The sequence below is a fragment of the Pseudoliparis swirei genome, chromosome 18 (assembly GCF_029220125.1).
Source record: "Pseudoliparis swirei isolate HS2019 ecotype Mariana Trench chromosome 18, NWPU_hadal_v1, whole genome shotgun sequence".
Taxonomy (NCBI): Eukaryota; Metazoa; Chordata; class Actinopteri; order Perciformes; family Liparidae; genus Pseudoliparis; species Pseudoliparis swirei.
In genome coordinates this window covers 4806344-4825558 of record NC_079405.1, presented here as the reverse complement: position 1 = coordinate 4825558, position 19215 = coordinate 4806344, and the positions used below count along the sequence as shown (strand labels likewise).

The window sequence follows — 19215 nt, the reverse complement described above, 5'->3', positions numbered from 1 at the left end:
GGCTAACCTTGCTATGAACCTTCCCCGTGAGATTTCCCAACCATTCTAGCCGCCCTCCTCCCCCTCCTCCTCCTCCTCCTCCTCCTCCAGGCCTCCTTGATCTACTTCCATCCCAACATGCTCTTCCCCTCTGCTTTTTTCCCCGCAACGGCTCGCTCACAGATTGCAAAACAAACCCTGGGAGGAGGCCGACCCCCTCCCCCCTGCCCCCCCCCTCACAAACTCCCCCTTGTCCCCCTCCCCGCCCAGTGCGGGTCACCTCCTGATCACAATGTGCGGCCCTATCGTGAGTGCACGGGAGGGCATTTATGGTTCGACCCGAGATTCAAACGACTGTTTATGATCCTTGTCTGGCAGCCAAAGGGCAGCAGGCGCTATCCCAGCTTTTACAGCCACTCTCACGGGTTCGCCTCTGGTGGTGCGTTCATTCTTTCGACTTGTGCTCAGATACCGGGTCTCTCTCTCTCTCTCTCTCTCTCTCTCTCTGGACCACATGGGGTTCGCTTGTCTTTCGCCCCCCCCCTTTCACCGGTCGGCCGAGTTTCATAATCTCCTCGGAAATTCGCGGAGAATCTGTATTTATTACCACGCCGCATATATTTTCTCCTCTGGCTTCATGATTAACCGAGGAGGCGAGGAGGGGGAACGGCCCTCGGCCCACAGATAAGCACGCGCTCGCGCTCGCTTGCGTCTCCACTGACCCCGGTGCTTTTTGCTCCGATCTGAATACACGGCGTTGTCTCGGGAGGAGCAGCCGGAGCCTCCCAGTGAGCAACCAGAAGGAATTAAGTCGTCTGGCGGTAATTAGAAGGAGCTTCAATGCGTGAAATGTGCTTTTTTTTGGTGTCAAATAACATTAACTGCTATTTTATGTGATGTAATACGCGTGTTATCAAATGTGATATTGCACAGAGCGGTATTATTATAGGCTGCGGTCGTGCATTGAAATTGATCCACACTCCAAGTCCTGCCATATAACGTGCATTTGAATTTTTCTCATTTTCCTAAATTAAACATGGATTATGTTAATATGTTTTAAAAGAAAGATTATTAAAGAATTACATTTCAGTAATTGCACAGAACTTACACTTAAAGTATATTTTTCTTAATCATATTTCTTTAAATTATTAGTACAATTATTTTAAAATGTGTTAAAATAGGTGTAAGCGTGACTTTTAGGATACTTTTTATATATTTGCAGAAAGTACAATTCTTTTATAGTATATTTGCAATGTACTATTGAACATTTCAGGATATTTTAAATACATTAAAGTATATATATTTTTCGCCTGGGCAGGTTGAGCTGGTTTTAAAAAAGAAAGCACAAAACCTTCTTTTACTGGGATAAACCTCAATGTGGTCAGATTTACGCCTCATCGCATTAAACGAGAATGAGTTCTGATTCACTGTTTACTCTCTGTGAGGTGAAAAGAAGCACAACCTCCCTCCCTTAACCTTATTACTTATTTTATTATGGCTCACGATCCTCAATGTGTTTCGTGTTTATGTGGAGCTGTATAACCTGAACTTCTCCTTTTGGCTTCTATTTGGGATTCTTTCTCTCCGTTGGTCAGAATATATAAGTATATATATATATATATATACATATATTATAAATATATATATATATAAATATATATATATATTATAAATATATATTTAAATATCTAAATATATTTATATATATATATATTTATTATAAATATATATAAATGTATATATATAAATATATATATATATATATATTTATATATGAGCTTTATAGACAGCCTTCATGCACTAGTCAGTGACTCTCACAATTACAGTTGTCTGAAGATCTTTAGTCTCATCCTAGTCAAAGGAAACCCAAACTATGTTTGAATCGGCTTAGTTCATGGAAACTTTCTGATTTTTTGTCTTTTTTAGTCATCGAATTATTTAAAACATTTCAGTCAATAGTCTAGCAAACATATCGCATTGGGCCTTTCTCTCAAGCCCTGTAAGGTTCTCAGAGTTCCCAAGAACAAGAGCGTATTATAGGGATCAATTCGTCCTGTAACTTTAGACATTTGGAGAAGACCAGGTGGCAAACACCTTGATCTCTCAGTTGCTTGATGACTAATTGGTCTTGTTTAACTGAAGCTCCACTGGAGGAAATAAAATAAATAGATATTGCTTCTGGGATTGCACCAACTTGAGTCTAAATTCAAGCCGTCGTCGCCGAGCGTGCACAAAGCACACCGTTTAACTCGCTAGTTTTTAGCGCTAGATGCTAACTACAGGCAAAATGCTCATTATAAATACAAAGCGACATTTAAACACTGGGACGTCGACCCCGAGGCTTCTGCCCACCGAGCATCCCCACCATGGACACAGCTGCACGGGCTGGTGCAGTTACTCCCCCATGGAGGTATCAGCTGGTGTTTATTCTGTCAGACATTTGTATTTATATTAGATATTTAGTCTGAGCTTTATTACTGGGTCAAATGTCCTTTTTTTAAATCATGTTTAGTCGTGCTGTCTGGAGATCTTTAGTCTCATCCTAGTCAAAGGAAACCCAAACTGTGTTTGTATCGGCTTAGTTCATGGAAACTGAATTTTTGTCTTTTTTAGTGGTCGAATTATCTTGAACACGTCAATAGTCGAGCCGCCATTGGGCCTTTCTCCCAGTCGCTGTTGTTGTCAAGTAAAGTTCTCAGAGTTCCCTTAGTGTGTTCATCGAATGCTGCTGGGTCAGTCCCAAGATGCCATGTTGATTTCACATAATCAGCTTCTCCACTTTGGTTGATGATGCTCATTAGCTACTCCCCCCCCCCCCCCCCCCCCCACACTGGAGGTAACTGATGAGCTGACCTTTGCCTCCTATAAGTTCTACTTTATTTGGGAAACTTTTAGTAATTTCACCCATAAGCTTTAACTCGTCCCAATTTGAATTTTCTATTCAATTCAATTCAGTTTATTTGTATAGCCCAATTTCACAAATTACAAATTTGTCTCGGAGTGCTTTACAATCTGAACACATAGACATCCCTGCCCCAAAACCTCACATCGGATCAGGAAAAACTCCCAAATAACCCTTCAGGGGGGAAAAAAGGAAAGAAACCTTCAGGAGAGAACAGAGGAGGATCCCTCTCCAGGATGGACAGAACAATAGATGTCATGTGACCAGAAGGACATATTTAGAGTTTAAATACATTCAATGAATATTTCTCCTTCATAATTGTAAGACTGTGGCTTTGTAAACTTCATCTAATGTGAATTCACACGGCTCTCTTCCCTTTGTTTACAGCCTGGGAAGATGTTCCTATGCATACGCAATAAAGTGAAAGAGGCTCTATATTGTCTCTTTTTAATTCTGTAATATTAGCCTCATGGGCTTTGCTAACGCAAGTCACATGTGTGTGATCTACTTCCACAAGCGGGTAGCATTTAAAGACAATTTTGCACGAGAGTGAGCCGAGCTAACCCACCCACAAAATTAAAGATATCGTCATCTTCACAAAGCAGGCAATGAAATAACTCATTGAATCTCGTTTAGATCTCTACATGTGAGACGAGGAAGTTTTGAGAATTACACCATCCCCCATGACCTTTTTTCTGACAGCAGAGAAAATAAAAGATTACACATGCCCCCCCGAGCATATGCTTTATGTTTTGACAACTTTGTCTGTCACAGTCACTGATCTTATGCTTGGAATAAATCAAAAAGGTGCTGTCAGACAAAACCCAGACACAAAACAAAGTCTACCTCCCAAGTGTTCGCTCATTTCTGCTTTTTTTTTCTCCTTCCATCATGCACAAAGAAACACAAGCGCGTCTTCTAAATCTTTGTTTTATTATCTTGTTTTGATTCAAAGACACATTGAAAAAAGGAGAATAAAATGTTTTTTTTTTAAAGTGTAGAAACAGGCTAAAACAAGTGTCACAGAAAAACTCCCAGAATAACTACTGGTGTTATATTCATGGCTTCTGTTCAAAGTAAGAAAGGCATTCAGTCCTTCATAGTATACACACACACACACACACGCACACACACTCGACCAGGGCGTATCCTGCAGTTTTATCAATCAATTCTCCCTGCAGGAGCAACCGCCTTGCATGTGCCCTAAGTATTTGTCTTCCCACCATCCTTAGGGCTCCTCCACTTCCAGCTGTCTTAAAGGTCCATATTCCCTTCACAACAACCCAGAGCTGTTTTCGGTCTCTCTCACTTTGTGTGTGCAATCCAGGTTCATGACCTCCCTTTGAACGTGTTCATGCAGGTGTAACTCCCAGAAAACCTGTGGATTTCTTCAAGTGCGACTTGTGGCATGAAGCTAGAAGAGAGTGGATAAAGACCAGGGATGGATTGTTAGACGTGACACGATTATGGCGATAAAAAAATAGACAAAGTTACGTGCTAACTTTTTTTGATATACCTTTTTAAAATGACAAGGGCATGCATCGTCCAGGGCAGGTAGAGGAAAGCCTTGTCCGCTCTGACTGCATCCACGGTGCTCTGGGCAACGACCTCAGGTTTGAGAGCCGGAAAGAGCTGCGGGAACCTTCAAAAAGTAAAATGCAGGAGCCTTGAGATGAAGTGATTGTTCTTTCTGATAAAATCAAGAAAGCATTAATGGCAACGAAGCAAAAGTGTTGTACTCGACGCCAAACTTCATTCAATATTTTACAAAACAATGTTGGTGGTACCGGTACAAGAACATTCTGTGTTAAAGATGCAAAGCAACAAGACAGTACAACACGAGAACTCAGACATAGAACCATGGGAACCGTGACAGCAAGGGAGGCTAATAATCAACTGTTTCACCGTTAGCCGCCAATGCAAATTTTTGCCGGCTAACGTTGTCAAAATAAAAGATAACGCAGAGGAACGGCGAGTCACGAAAGTGAAAATAGCTGGTCCACCTTAACTTAACCCTCTTGTTGCCTTAGGGTCATTTTGACCCGATTAAATATTTAACCCTCCTGTTACCTTTATATTTACTAACATATTTTACCCTTTGGGTTCAATTTGACGCCAGCAATTAAAACCTCCAGAAAATTATTAGAATTAATATTGTTTTCCAAGTTTAAGTGTGAGGCACTTTATGTTTGTTTGTTGACTACCGAAAGAACACCGACATTAAACATTGAATGGGGTCAAATTAATCCTAAGGCGGGGGGAGGGTGTAATATTGATTCGGGTCAAATTGACCCTAAGGCAACACAAGGGTTAAGAAGGTCAGCCCACCTTAAGTGGAACTGTGCTGACGTTGTCGCTAACCTCGGAGATAACCCCCTTCAGGGGTAGCTAGCAGGAGGCTAGCAAGACACTTGTCTTGTGGCTTAATTCACTTGCAAAATAAACTGGACAAATGCTGCACTGCCGCTAACACAGCTAAAACATCGCCGCTAACTTCACATTCACAGCCAAATTAACGGACACATGGGGAGACTCACTGGGAAGCCGGCTGCACGTGTGTCCACGATCGCGCACGCAGTAGCTAACTCTTCCCGACAGGTGACCTGGCCAGATTCTTTCCATCCGTGAGCTTTCACATCCTATTAATACACGTTAGAGACCCGGCTGCCTCTTCCAGGTCTTTGTGCCCACTCGACTCGGAGGCTTTTAACGGATCGGGAGTTACGCTATTTCGCCCGCAGCCGCGGAGCTCATGCTTGACACCATTGAAATACATGGAAACCGAATTGAAATAGTTTCGCGCTCACAGTGCAGCTGGCAGTGGAGGATGGATTTAACCTGTTTGTGAACCGTTTATCGCGGTTTCACAGCTCCAACTACAGCGACCCCGCACATGATCGTCGAACGAAGGTCGGCTATTGGCTCAGAAACAAAAATATAAGTTAGCATTCCGTTAGCCACCGTGCTAGACCACCTCTCATCTTATAGCCGCGATCTACCTCCGAACTTCTGGAACCTCTTTTGCTCTGACCGTGGCCATCTTCAAACTCATCCTTCATTTCAAGGCTCAACTAAACACCTGTCGGGTGTCTCGACTGCTTCTCGGCCGCGTAGCGACGTGAACCACGGTGACAAAATGTGTGTCCGTCCACCGACAGACAAAAACATAAACACCTGGCAAATCTCTCAAAAAACCAGCATCTTTAAATACCTGACTCTCATGCCCTGGAACATCTCTGTATTGGTGTGGAAGGGGAGAACGGTGGTGCAGCCGACGCCGGGACAGTCCAGCAGCCCCAGCGTCAGACTCTCCATGAAGGCCAGCGACGAGGCCTTGGAGGTGCAGTAGTCTATGGCCCCGGGGATGGGAGACTGGGACAGGATGGAGTTTATGCACACCACGTGGCCGTGCTGCAGCTCCAGCATCCGAGGCAGGAAGGCTTTTGTCGTCTGGGACGGGTGAAAGAAAGTCAGAATGAAGACGAGGTGGAAGGAAGCGTTTTAAAATGAGAGGTGACAAAGATTCAGAGGGAAAAAGAAGAGCAGGCAGGAGAAAAAAGACCGACAGTTTAACCAGATTAAGTTTCCATTTCCATTTAGTTGATAATTGCATTTCTGTCTGCGTACGAAATCGTCTTTTGATCTCCCTTCAAAATAAAAATTCCACGAGTTTCAAAAATCCGTCTGATGTTTCAGGGGCTGAGAGGCAATTTTGGAAATACCCCCACTTAAGCCGCCATAATAGCGGTCGTGATTGACAAGTCTGGGGATACCTTCTGTTGACAATGCCGTGCTACAATCAAACCGTGCCAATACTTCTGCGTGCAAAACTGCCTCCGAGAGTCTTACCCAGAACTGTCCCATGGTGTTGATGTGTTGGGATTTCAGAAGGGCGTCGTCGTCGCTGTCCATCAGACTTTTGCCGTGGACTACGGCCGCGTTGTTCACCAATATCGTGACATCACCCACCTTAAGAGTCAAAAAGAGCACAACGTGATTAAAAGAGCACCGTCGTGGGGTCTTATATTTTCTGGCTGCTTTCAGGAGGCGAGTTGTGCAGTATCCCCCCCCCCCCCTACTCTTATTCAGATATTACGGTTGAAGTGTAATCCATCTACCAGATGGGACACCGAGCAGCTCGGAGCCAACACGCATGCAGAGAGAAATGTTCCATGATGCGTTTCGACATTTCTTTCTCTCTGTCCGAGCAGGGATACATTCATTGTGAATAGAAAGCGGGCGTACCTTTTCTCTGACAACCTTGGCTTGCTTGTACACTTCCTCCCGATTGGCCACATCACACAGGAAGTAGTGGCACTCTGTTCCCGAGAGGGTTATCTCTTCTGCCGTTTCCTTGAGGCACTTTTCTGTTCGGCCCAGTAGGATCACCTTCAAAATGAAGAATTATTGAAGGTGAGAGACAAACGTGAAAGGGATGTTGAAACTGTGACCGAGATCCAGTGACCCGTGAATTATGAGTGGTCAACAAGACATGCCTTTTTTTTGGGACGAGGAGTCCCGCTTGAACTGTGGCGGATCTTTGAGCAGCAACGCTCCTTTTCATTTCAGAGAACAGAGAGGTCGTTTTTCACTCCAACAAATAGTTTGCGAGCAAGATTAAAAGGCCCGGCGGCGTCGGCTGTGAGGATGAATCGTCTCTGCATCCAACCGGAGTCTAAAGGGCGGCCGGTCATTTGAGCAGGGAACACGGGGTTGGACGGAGGTGGGGTGGGGTGGACGGGGGGGGGGGGGACTCGTGATTGGGCAATTAGATCTGTCAGTCTTCGGGGTCGGGGAAAGGTAATGAAATCAAAGGGGGTGAGCCCTTCTCATCTCTCAAACACAAAATCCTCAAATAGATCACACGGCCCGTTGGGCAGACGAGCGCCGTCATTTCTGGTCAGCGAGCCTGAACACGATGCGTGTGTGAAGTGCAGAGTGAGATGTGGCCGGTCGACCACGGTTCACATTTGAGCAAAAAAGGTCCTATGGAAAGCGATCTCGAGCACGTGAACGACTGCATATTCATAAGAGAACGTGCCACTTGCAAAGGTTCACCATAGATGCTTTTGTTACGATCAAGAAGAGAGAAAAAGTTCTCGCTCTGACTTCACGTTTATTTGAACATCAACATCCCTTTAAAATCACCAAATTCCTGTTGCTATTTTTTCGGACACTGTAAAGTTCTCGGGGAAATCAAAGATCACACAGTGAAATGTGTTCTTTATTCCTCTATCAGATCCGAAGCCATGCAGGGTTTGGCTCCCTCTGCGAGCCGCCCTTGTTTGAGTTACTTTTGATTGCTTTTTTCTTCTTCTTCCTTGTGCTTGTTTGCTTCATTTGCAAGCCCATTTGAGTAATCAGTGAAGGCAGACAGGTCTTGATAAATAACTGAAGGCTCTTAATGGGATTCGAGCCTTACAAACAAAGCTGACAGCTCTCGTTAAAAGCCCGCACTCAAACTGTGCTCTCCTGTTAAAATGTTATTTAATTCATGAGGTTTATCAGCCGTCACAACACACATGGCCCCTCAGAGCAAACAAGCGTTGGCCAAATTGTGATTTGGATGGAAACGGTAAGAAAACAAGTTGTTCTAATGTTGTATTGACCTTGCAAAAGCCGACCCCTTCACTCCAAGTGATGAACGAGGGATTGTTCGACCGGTAAAATGCCTGAACGGGACTCAACGTCAACACGCGCCTGCAAGTAAAAGTGCCCTTATCGACAAATAAATACTCTTGGAACGAGACCTTGAGAGAGCCACTCACCCAGTAGCTCCGGCTGGATTACAGTGACTCTTATCTCTGGGGTCTGAATGTACGGGGTGGGTACGGACCCTCCTCTTCACACCCGTTGTATGGCCCGGCGGAGAGAGGCGGCACACACAGAGGGGGCAGCGGGAGTTCAGGAGGCAGTCGCCTGCCGTTGTCTAATTACTGCGGAGACAGCAAGGTCAGCTGCGGGGCAATACCCAGCTGGGAGTGGTGTGCTTCCCGCCTCCAGCACAACAACCCCACCCCCCTAACCCCCCCCCCCCTCCGCCTCCCACCCTCAACACACAAAAACCTGTCGCCAGTGCCACGGTTTCCATTCAGTCCATCTCTCTTTATACGTGGCGTGTTTTTTGTACTTTTCCTCGACCACATCAAAATCAAACGTCGATGTCAACAAGAAGAAAGAAATCCGCCGTTCGGACGTCAGCTGTTTACTGGCATTGTTCTGGAAATGCGCTCTGAACTTGGACGGCGTGTTCTCTAAAAAAAATGCTTTGGTCTGGTTTATTGTTTCTGGAGCTGCGTTCTGCAACGCTTCCCCGCTAGCAGCACAAAGGACGATCCGGATCCCCTCCCCGAGTCCCCCCCGAGTCCCCCGGCTCGCTCTCCCGTCTCGCCAGATTGTTTCCTCGACGCTGTCGTTGGTCTTTCCTCGCACCGTGGAAAACACCAAATCCGGAACAGAGGGGAAAGGAAAGGAAATTCCCGGCTGCCAATCACAAAGGGGCTCAAACTGGGGTGAGCGCGAGTTCGCCGAGGTTAGCCCCTATTCATAATTGCCCTCTTATTTCCTTTTCGCATCTCTTAAGGCCCAGGGAGTAATTGTCATACACATTACCACAGGTGTTGTTTTCAAGGCCTTCACACCTAGATAATACCCAACAATGGGGTGCTGAAAAGCACGGTGACTTCCTTTGTTGTGCAGCTGCAAAGTAAAGCTCTTAAAACCCACTGGTTTCTCCTGGCTCGTTCCCCAAGGAGACGGCATTGAAAGACCAAGAAGAGGCAGTTAGTGTTTCATTGAGCTCTTAGCAATGTTTTCAAGGCGCTTAAATCGCACCTTAAGAGAACGTCGGAGGTGTGAAGCTTTTGTGTCACACATGTACGGATAATTACTACCCCGCGGCTTTTCAGCGGGGGAGCGGGTCAATGCTTTCCACCGGGGGAAATTACCGCCACTTTCTCCCTACGTGTAATGACTCCCGCTATCTGAGGCGATAGCGACAGACGACGACGCATATAGCGTAGAAAGGGAGGCCGGCCGGCGGCTGGCCTCGTGCGACGCCACCACCCGGATCGCAGATATGTATGTCTGAAAAAATGATCGGGGAACAGAGGCTGAGCCGCGGTGATGGGGAACCGTCTATGTGGCCACCGGAGCGTTTCGGGGGCCCGGGGGGGGACGGCTCCTTGTTAGGGGGGCGGGGGGATGGGGGGGATGGGCTTTGACAAGTGGGGTGATTCTCTAAATTTGGCAGGGCCGATTGAGTTGCTTTTGAACTGAATTCCTGCGAGTGAGACTGTCGATCGGAAACGTGGCGGCGTGCAAACAACGCGGTCGAGTATCGAACTCCTGACTTTCAAGGGTGCTCACCGGATTACGTCCGTACGGCCGAACGCCGAATCGATCGCCGGCAAATCTCAGAACCCCCAAAAGCGTACCCGGGAGAGAGATTATGAGCTGTAGCGGATACTTTTCCGAAATTCGATGCGGACAGTGCTTGCTGCGATATCGGAAATGCGCAATACAAAGCCGTCCAGACAGTCTCGTGCTGTGTGCGGGTTTCGGAGGGAAGAGGGGTTTTATTTTGCGTAATGTGTTAAAGAAATTAGGATTTTTGGATGAAATGATGACGAAAGAAAGAAAGACATTAGATAAAAGAGAGTACCCAACAATGGTAGCGTTGGGTATCGGGACCTCATGTAAAGGGGACCAGATCCTACTTTTGGTTTTCCTTTAACTCCGAAATCTCTAGACCGTCTGAGACCGTAATTTGGCAACAGTTTGAGTCCACATCTACTTCCTGTCAGCTTCTGTCACACATCCACCAGAGAGGGAAATACAGTGGGTCACACATTTACCTGAAACAGTTGATTCTATTCAAAGGAGTAATGGAAACACAGGTGAAGGCACGCAGAAAAATGCTGAATCATAACTTCAATCTCAGTCAGTATATATGCCGTCTGTGTGATGACGGGGCATTTCAGTCACATATCAGACCTTCGTTTAAACTGATCCCAGAGAACCTCATCTGTTCCTCTCTTTTTTGTGAGGTTGTCTTCACTCATTTAGTTTTTGCAACGCAACTCCAAAAAAGGCAAAGTGTGTCCTCGTGCCACGCTTGAAAACAAAACTTAATCTGGCTTTTAATAGGAGCATTGTGGCGTTGTGATATGCTGCCAGATTCAACATAAAAAGAAGCTGTAATCGGGTCAAAGCAGGGCTGTCATTATGTTTAGGACTTTGAAGCAGTTTCAGTGAGTTTCCACCACACACACACACACACACACACACACACACACACAAACAGTCAGCGTACATCTTCTAGACATGTCAGTCACACCAGAACCACCACTGCCCTTGATCACGTCCATCAGCCATAAGGGGGCTGCCCTCCGGTTGACCCGAGCTGTTGCGCAATACTCGAGGGGCACATGCGTCTCCCACCGGGACCCCACCGAGGTTACTGATCCCCCGCGTTCACGATGGACAGTGGAACAACAACAATGCACGTGGGGCAGGTCGGACAGGGGTGCTACCTGAGGAGGAGGAGGGGGGGGGGGGGCGTTCAGGCTGCTGCTGACTTACTTACTGCTGGATTTGACAGAAAACAAAATGAGCGCGTATAACTCCAATATCTCGAATATTTTACGCGTGCATCTCCGAGTGGAAGGAGAGACGCGGGGGCAACAAGTTGCCTCACGCCGCGAGATGAAGAAGTTACCTTTCTGGCCCCCTGCTTGGCGAACTGCTTCGCCAGGTGACGCCCGATGCCTCGTCCCCCGCCGGTGATCAGCACCACCTCCCCGGCCAGGTCCTTCCTCCTGCCGCCGGGCAGCAGCGACGACAAGCCGGCGCGGACCACGTAGTAGAGCATCTGGACCGGGAGGAGGCACAGACGACACGCGCTCTTCAAATCCATGTCGGAGAGTGTGTTGTTTTCTCGCACGGGGGTGGGGGGGTGGAAGGAGGGAGGGGATGAGGGGTGTGTTGGGGGTGGGGGGGGGCAATGTTTACGCTGCGTGTTCCTGTGTACCCGCGCACGAGTTTTTATCCGCGTGCGAAAACCTCGATGTCCGGTGTTCGCGGGAGTAATCCTCGGGAGGAGAAGTGAGAAGAGAGAGAGAGACAGAAAAAGAGAAGAAGCACAATGCACGCGCGCGTGTGTGTGTGACTTCGGGGACGCTCTGACATGACAAGTCAACGACGTGCATCACCTCTCTCTCTCTCTCTCTCTCTCTCTCTCTCTCTCTGCTCTCTCTCTCTCTCTCTCTCTCTCTCTCTCTCTCTCTCTCTCTCTCTCTCTCTCTCTCTCTCTCTCTCTCTCTCTCTCTCTCTCTCTCTCTCTGTGTGTGTGTGTGTGTGTGTGTGTGAGTGTGAGTGAGTGAGTGTGAGTGAGCGATCCGTCATTGCGCCTGTCAACCAATGGTAGAGGCGCGGCGACGCGCAGCGACGCACGTCCACGCGGCGCTCCGCGGGGCGCGCTACTGGAACCCCTGGCTGGGCTCTGGTTCCTGTCCTGTTCTGCCCCTATGTGTATATATATGTATATATATATATATATAGGTATATACCTATATATATACCTCTATATTTATATAGAGGTATATATATTCGTTTGTTAAATTAGACACCACTTAGGAGTAGGACCCAATTACGACCCGGAGACAGAAAGTATTTTAAGTTTTTTTATTTTTTAGTTCTGGTTCTGACAAATGAAAGCGAGCGCTGCGTAGGTGAAAAATTTTCAAAGCACAACATAACCCGACCTGATCATGGCAAAAAAAGACCAGACAGACAAGACGACAAGGAACACTGGGAGGGAATTTAAGCACATAACAACAAGACACAGACAGGTGGAGGGGGGGGGGCTGACACTGATGAGCATAGAGACAGGTGATGACAGGTGAAAACAATCAGGAAGCCTGGAATGAGAGAAAGCGAACATAAATGACATGAACCTCTCTAGCATATCTGTCGGTGCACAACAATATGTATATATACATATATATGTATAAATACAAATATATATTATATATATATATATATTTGTATTCATACATATGTATATATGTATATATCTATCTATATATATATATATAGATAGATATATGTGTGTGTATGTATATGACCGCATATATGACCGCCTACTGCAGTCCCTGGGTGAACCTCATGGGGAGGTTGGATGGACATTCATCCTGATTGACATGTGAAGTGATGAATGAATGGACGAATATTAGTTGCTGGAGCAATCTTGTTTGTGGAAAAAGTTTTAACTTTTATTAACTTAACCTCGCCGAATATAACAAAGCTGTTACAATCACTGGCAGTTAAGAGTCAATACAGCCCATTCTTATGCAAGAGCTCCAGATGGGGCGAGGGCTTCATCCAGAGAACACCTATTCATTAAGAGATACACATCAGCAAACAAACAGTTAATCAGCTGAGCACTAAACAAACACACACACACACACACATCCTTCCTATTAAGTAACCAAAAGAGGCCTTTAGATAGATAGATGGTTTAAAATTATATTTTTTTAAAACTAGAAAATGTTTGATTTTGACCTTTTGACCTTTTGGCTCATATCTCACAATGAGAGGTTCCGATACCATTCATTCCTCCCCATGGCCGTTCGGATATTCAGACTTTCGCGTATATTGTATACCTGCACATGTGGAGGAGTAAAGCTTTAAGAACTTTACGTTATTGAGCTTCTTCACTTAGAAATGTTGCTTATTTTTATTTTCCAAGTTCCATCAACTTATTAAATTTTCCAGCTACCGAACCGATAACAATGAGATGAGAACTGTATCACAATACTTTGAGCCTCGGGGTGTGAGATATGATTACTATCGCAGCGGCTCGGGCTCATTCATCAGCTCGTTTACGCTCAACGGGAACAACAACAGCGCGTGTCGCTGGCTCGCCATCAACCTCGGATCCGACGAGGCATTTTCAGCCCAATCGAAGGCGTTTTTTTTTCTTCCGGGAACAAGTGTAATTCTGATGCCGACGAATTAATTTGTAGCCTCATAAAACACGCCGACGTGAAGTGGAGATGATTCACTGGGTCGGGCACTCGCGTCGTGACTTACAACATTCGGCATTGCGGGGTTTAAATCAGAGGGAACGCATTTTTATTTTAATTGGATGGTAGCTCAACAACAAAAAACGCCACATCGGTGAACCTGATTGGTCGGGAGTTGGTTTTTTGTGAAGCGGGCTATATTTTTCTCTGTGTGACAGTGCAACTTGGTAAAAAAAAAGAAAAGAGGTCAGCTGAGTCTCAGGAAACTGCATGAATACACCTCCAAAACGTAATCATAGGAATTCACGAGCCCCAGACAAGATTGTAGCCTGTGATTTCTGGCCTGTGATTTCCACCGGGGGCTTCTTCCAGCCACTGGGATGTGGTTTTTAAAGAGCGGCCTCACAAAGGTTGCTTTGTGCACGGTGCTCAGCGACTCGGGGGAAGGCAGCGGCGGCTCTGGAGGGAAAAAACACTCCAAACACACCACGACTCCAGATGCCGTCTTCCTCCTTTTTTTGGGGGGGGGGAATCTTGAAGATTTACACCCAAAAAAAAGAAGGAAAACGTCAATGCAAAGTCAAGTTGCACTTTAGAGGCTTAAAGTATTCTCAGCTGGATTTGCAAAAAACAAGAATATAAATCTAAATATGTGCATTCCAGTGGGTGTCAGATGCGGTTTAGGCTGCTCTGAATGCAGAACAATGTGTGTCTGTCAGAGGGCGATGATTATTCATATGCTATCACTGCCATCTACAGATCAGCTGGGAAAGTTCAGACCGTCTCTGGATATCTCCTCGCCCTCTCAGATGTCAGACGACGAGAAAAAAACCGCAGCTCTTTGCCAAGTGCAGCTGTAAGTAGCTGACACCGGGGCAGAAAGAAAGCAAGCAAAGAAAAAAAAAAAGGGAAAAAACTCGTAGATAACTGGAAATAAAAACTCTCCATGGCTCGGAAGGCAACTTGAAAATATGAGCAATTACAAAAGTGCCTTAAAAATGTAAAATCTTGTGTATTGAGGCAACCCGGCGGTTTTCTTTGCGGAAACGTGTAATTACTTTGACTACACCCCGCCATAAAATATGAAGAATATAATTATTTCCCCTCCCGGGTAACAGCCAGCCAAACGTCATTAAGTAAAAAAAAAACAAGGTCAAAACGCGGCGCTGCGGATATGGGCGGAGCGGAGAGAAGGCTGAAAGCAGGTAGATAAAAACATTTACTCCTAATGACTTACCTTCGGCGGAGCACACCCGGCAAACACCATGGACATCGGCACGGCAATTTTAATAATGGGCTTCGCTGCTCTCTTCGCAGCCTTCCTCCTCCTGGTAATTGGACTGGTGTACTCGGAGCTGATGAATTCAGACATTCCTCGCGGGGTTGCAAATTGCGGGAAACTGCGAATGATTCACGGCTTGTTTGTTGGCATAGCGATCATGGTGAGTATCTATGTTTGCCCTTATTCATTTCGTGTCCCCTTGATATTCCGAGTGTGTTCTAATTAACTTTGCATCATTATTAAATTCACTCTTTCCTTCGTGTACTGCGAAGGGAAAAGAAGAAATAAAAGAACCCCCCCTCCCTCTCTTTTAGGCCCATGTCAAAGATGGTTGTCCTTTCTTTGTCCTCCAGCAACTGATAAAGATCAGAGACATTTCAGATAAGAACTCAAGCCGTAACAAAGGGGTAAAAGAGCCAAGGTCGCGTCTTGCCCCTTCTTTGATGTTGTCATAGTAAATATGGTCTCGCACACAGAAGAACTTTCCCTTTGACTTTACCGATGAAGAACACTTTGTTCTCCCACTTTGTGGTGTAAGTCTGCGGGTTTCTCTCCTCAAAGGGCCGGATCCTCGATCGCCTGGGTATCTGTCATCAGGTCCGCTTCATCCGCTGGTTTGTGGGCTGCTTCCTGACTCGAATCAAGCGGGTTCCAGCCGGCCTGCGAGTGAAGGACCTGAAGTTCTCCGAGGTCCCGGTGCGACTCTACGAAGCCACCGCCGTGTGCCAGGGCCTGAGGAGAGGGCTGCTGTATTTCCATGGGGGAGGATGGGTGTTGGGCAACATCGGTAGGCTGTTAACAAAGATCCCTTCATCTACTTAATAATAAGGGAAACTACAATAAGTGTTATTTATATATTTATAGATATGTGTATATCTATAAATATATGTATATATACATATCTGGAAATATATATATATATATATACAATACCATTCAGAAGTTGTATATATATATAAATTAGGGCTGTGAAACGATTACAATTTTTAATCAGGTTAATCACAGGTTTCTGTGGATTAATCATGATTAATCACATATATACATTTATACACAGGGTGCACATAACTTGCTCACCAGTGCGCCGCCAGCATCGAGTGCGGCTGCGCGGAGAGCGGACGGAGAGCGGTCTTGTTAACGCGACACAGAGAATGATGACATGCTGTTGTAGAGAGACCCACAACAACAGGATTGGAAGCTCATTCTGCACATGCGTTAAATGCGTAAAAAATAATTAACTAATTAATCCTGTAATTTAATTAACTGAGTTAACGCGTTATTTTTCACAGCACTAATATAAATATATGTATATATACACATATTGGTATATATATATGTATATATATATGTAAATATGTATGTATATATACATATATATAATGGTATTGTATATATATATATATATACACTACCGTTCAAAAGTTTGGGGTCATCCAGACAATTTCGTGTCTTCCATGAAAACTCACTTTTATTTATCAAATGAATTGAAAATTGAATATAAAATATAGTCAAGACATTGACAAGGTTAGAAATAATGATTAATATTTGAAGTATTACTTTTGTTCTTCAAACTTCAAGCTCAAAGGAAGGCCAGTTGTATAGCTTATATCACCAGCATAACTGTTTTCAGCTGTGCTAACATAATTGCACAAGGGTTTTCTAATCAGATATTAGTCTTCTAAGGCGATTAGCAAACACAATGTACCATTAGAACACTGGAGTGATAGTTGATGGAAATGGGCCTCTATACACCTCTGGAGATATTTCATTAGAAACCAGACGTTTCCACCTAGAATAGTCATTTACCACATTAACAATGTATAGTGTGTATTTTTGATTAATGTTATCTTTATTGAAAAAACAGTGCTTTTCTTTGAAAAATAAAGACATTTCTAAGTGACCCCAAACTTTTGAACAGTAGTGTATATATATATACAATACCATCCAAAAGTTGTATATATACATATAAAAATATATGTATATATACATATTTTTATATATATATGTATCGATATATATATGTAAATATATATATATACAATACCATTAAAAAGTTTCGGGTAAGACAATTTGGTGTTTTCCATAAAAACTTTTATTTATCAAATGAATTGCAAAATGAATAGAAAATATAGTTAAGACATTGACAAGGTTATAAATAATTATTTTCATTTGAAATATTCATGTTGTTCGTTAAACTTGTCACTCAAAGGAAGGTCAGTTTTATAGCTTCTCACCAGCATAACTGTTTTCAGCTGTGCTCACATAAAAAGGGTTTTCTAACCCTCTGTGGAGTCAATATGTGTGAGAACACACCTGTTGGTTTAGGGCCTGTTACCTTATCGTCTCCGTCCTGCACCACATTACATAGACGTCACAGCGTCAACACTGTGACCTCTTCACATGCTTACAAAAATACAAAATAAATTCTTGCCAGATCTTTTAAGTAAGGAATTTAAATGAAGTAAGTCATTAAAGCTTATTTATTTTGCACTTATCACAGACAAAGTGTCGCAAAGTGCAGTGCAGTGATCAATTAAAACAAATTGGCAATAACAGGGGCCAAAACATTCCAACAGTTAAAAGAGCAAAAGTACAATACACTGTAAAAGATGGTGCAGTAAAAAACACAATCAAACAAATACGACAAATAAATAAACAAAAACGATAAAAAGCAGGCCGTAGAATATTTAATTTAACCAAGTGCCGGTGTAAACAGGTATGTTTTGAGATGGAGTTTAAATGACGCTCTTGAATCTGAAAACCTTCGGCGTACCGGTCACCTGGCAACGTGTTCTCTGGACACACAAACGGAGATGAGTGGAGGTGGAGAGAGAGAAAACCGAGGTGTTCTGTCTTCTGCTAACTCGCTCCTCCTGAACAGATTCCGTTGACGAAGTCTGCCGGCACATCGCCAAGGAGTCCGGCACCACCGTGATTTCAGTCGGGTACTTCAACTTTTTCAATGCGCACAAATAATCCCCCAAACTTGTTCAAAAAAGCCAGAATTTGACATATTGACCCCCTCCGTCTTCGCCTCGCAGGTACCGATTGGCCCCCGAGCACAGGTACCCCGCTCAGCTGGACGACTGCGAGACGGCGCTGCGGCACTTCCTGTCCGTGGCCGAGGCCGAGTTCGGCGTGGACTCTGACCGCGTGGCGGTCGGCGGGGACGGCACCGGGGCCAACCTGGCGGCGGCGCTGTGCCAAAGGCTGGCGAGTGCGGCGGTCTGGCATCTGCCGTTCCCCTGCGCCCAACTCCTCGTCTACCCGGTGCTGCAGATGGCGGATTTCAACCTGCCGTCGTACCAGCAAAATCACGCCGTGCCAATATTGTTCCGTGGCCGTATGGCGTTCTACTTCCTGCAGTACCTCAATGTGGACACGTATCGGTGCCAGGACTTGTTGGAAGGCATCCACGTCCCCAATGAGCTCAAGCCACGCTACAAGGAGCTGCTGTCGCCGTCCAACCTGCCGCCCGAGTTCCTCGCGCGGGGTTACAGCGAGCCCCCGAGGGCGGAGTATAACGGCGAGTTGTATCACACCATCAAAGCCGGTTTGGAACACGAGGTCTCGCCTTTGCTGGCGGATGACGAAGTCCTTCGGAAAACACCGCCCAGCTTCATCCTCACCTGCGAGTTCGACGTCCTGAGGGACGACGGGATTCTTTACAGGAAGCGGCTGCTGGACCTGGAAAGGGAAGTGACCTGGCGCCACGTGGCGGACGGTTTTCACGGCATGATTAACTTCTTCAACCGGGGCCTGCTCACCATCCGCTCCTCAGCGCAGGTGGTGGAGAGTGTCGTCGACTACATGAAGACACTGTGAACAAGCGATTGGTTTATTCTGCTTTTTCATTCCGTTTTTTTCCATTTTAATAAATACAATTTGCCTCAAGTGAGAGAGTTTCATCGATCATTACAAGTAGATAGTGCACAGTAGACCCCTCCTACCCTCCCACCTCACACAAATCACTACATATATATATTTATTTTATTCCAGACTTATACGTCCATAAAGCAACAAACACA

At 45.3% G+C, this 19215-nt stretch overlaps 2 protein-coding genes across 2 annotated transcripts; one reads left to right on the top strand and one right to left on the bottom strand.

Moving 5' to 3' along the window:
• Positions 1–3795: 3795 nt before the first annotated feature.
• Positions 3796–15349, bottom strand: dhrs3b (dehydrogenase/reductase (SDR family) member 3b). The gene is made up of 7 exons (XM_056436906.1): positions 15146–15349; positions 11601–11753; positions 7127–7270; positions 6731–6850; positions 6093–6331; positions 4398–4523; positions 3796–4295 (listed from the first exon to the last, which is right to left on the bottom strand). The coding sequence occupies exons 1-7, from the start codon at positions 15278–15280 to the stop codon at positions 4211–4213; spliced, it is 1002 nt and encodes a 333-aa protein (XP_056292881.1). The 5' UTR covers positions 15281–15349; the 3' UTR covers positions 3796–4210.
• aadacl4 (arylacetamide deacetylase-like 4) lies at positions 15315–19012 on the top strand. Its single transcript, XM_056436586.1, has 4 exons — positions 15315–15350; positions 15752–15977; positions 18069–18132; positions 18229–19012. Exons 1-4 carry the CDS (start codon positions 15315–15317, stop codon positions 19010–19012), a joined length of 1110 nt encoding a protein of 369 aa, XP_056292561.1.
• The last annotated feature ends 203 nt before the right edge of the window (positions 19013–19215 follow it).

What these genes read in the sequence shown, in the direction of transcription:
- dhrs3b (XM_056436906.1), bottom strand. Translation starts at nt 15,280, where the DNA reads ATGTCTGAATTCATCAGCTCCGAGTACACCAGTCCAATTACCAGGAGG. An exon ending in CCAAGGTTGTCAGAGAAAAG is followed by an intron (nt 6,851 to 7,126) that starts GTACGCCCGCTT and finishes TTGACTCTTAAG; the next exon opens with GTGGGTGATGTCACGATATT. An exon ending in TTCCAGGGCATGAGAGTCAG is followed by an intron (nt 4,524 to 6,092) that starts GTATTTAAAGAT and finishes TACTTTTTGAAG; the next exon opens with GTTCCCGCAGCTCTTTCCGG.
- aadacl4 (XM_056436586.1), top strand. Translation starts at nt 15,315, where the DNA reads ATGATTCACGGCTTGTTTGTTGGCATAGCGATCATG. An exon ending in TTGTTGGCATAGCGATCATG is followed by an intron (nt 15,351 to 15,751) that starts GTGAGTATCTAT and finishes CTCTCCTCAAAG; the next exon opens with GGCCGGATCCTCGATCGCCT. An exon ending in ACCACCGTGATTTCAGTCGG is followed by an intron (nt 18,133 to 18,228) that starts GTACTTCAACTT and finishes TTCGCCTCGCAG; the next exon opens with GTACCGATTGGCCCCCGAGC.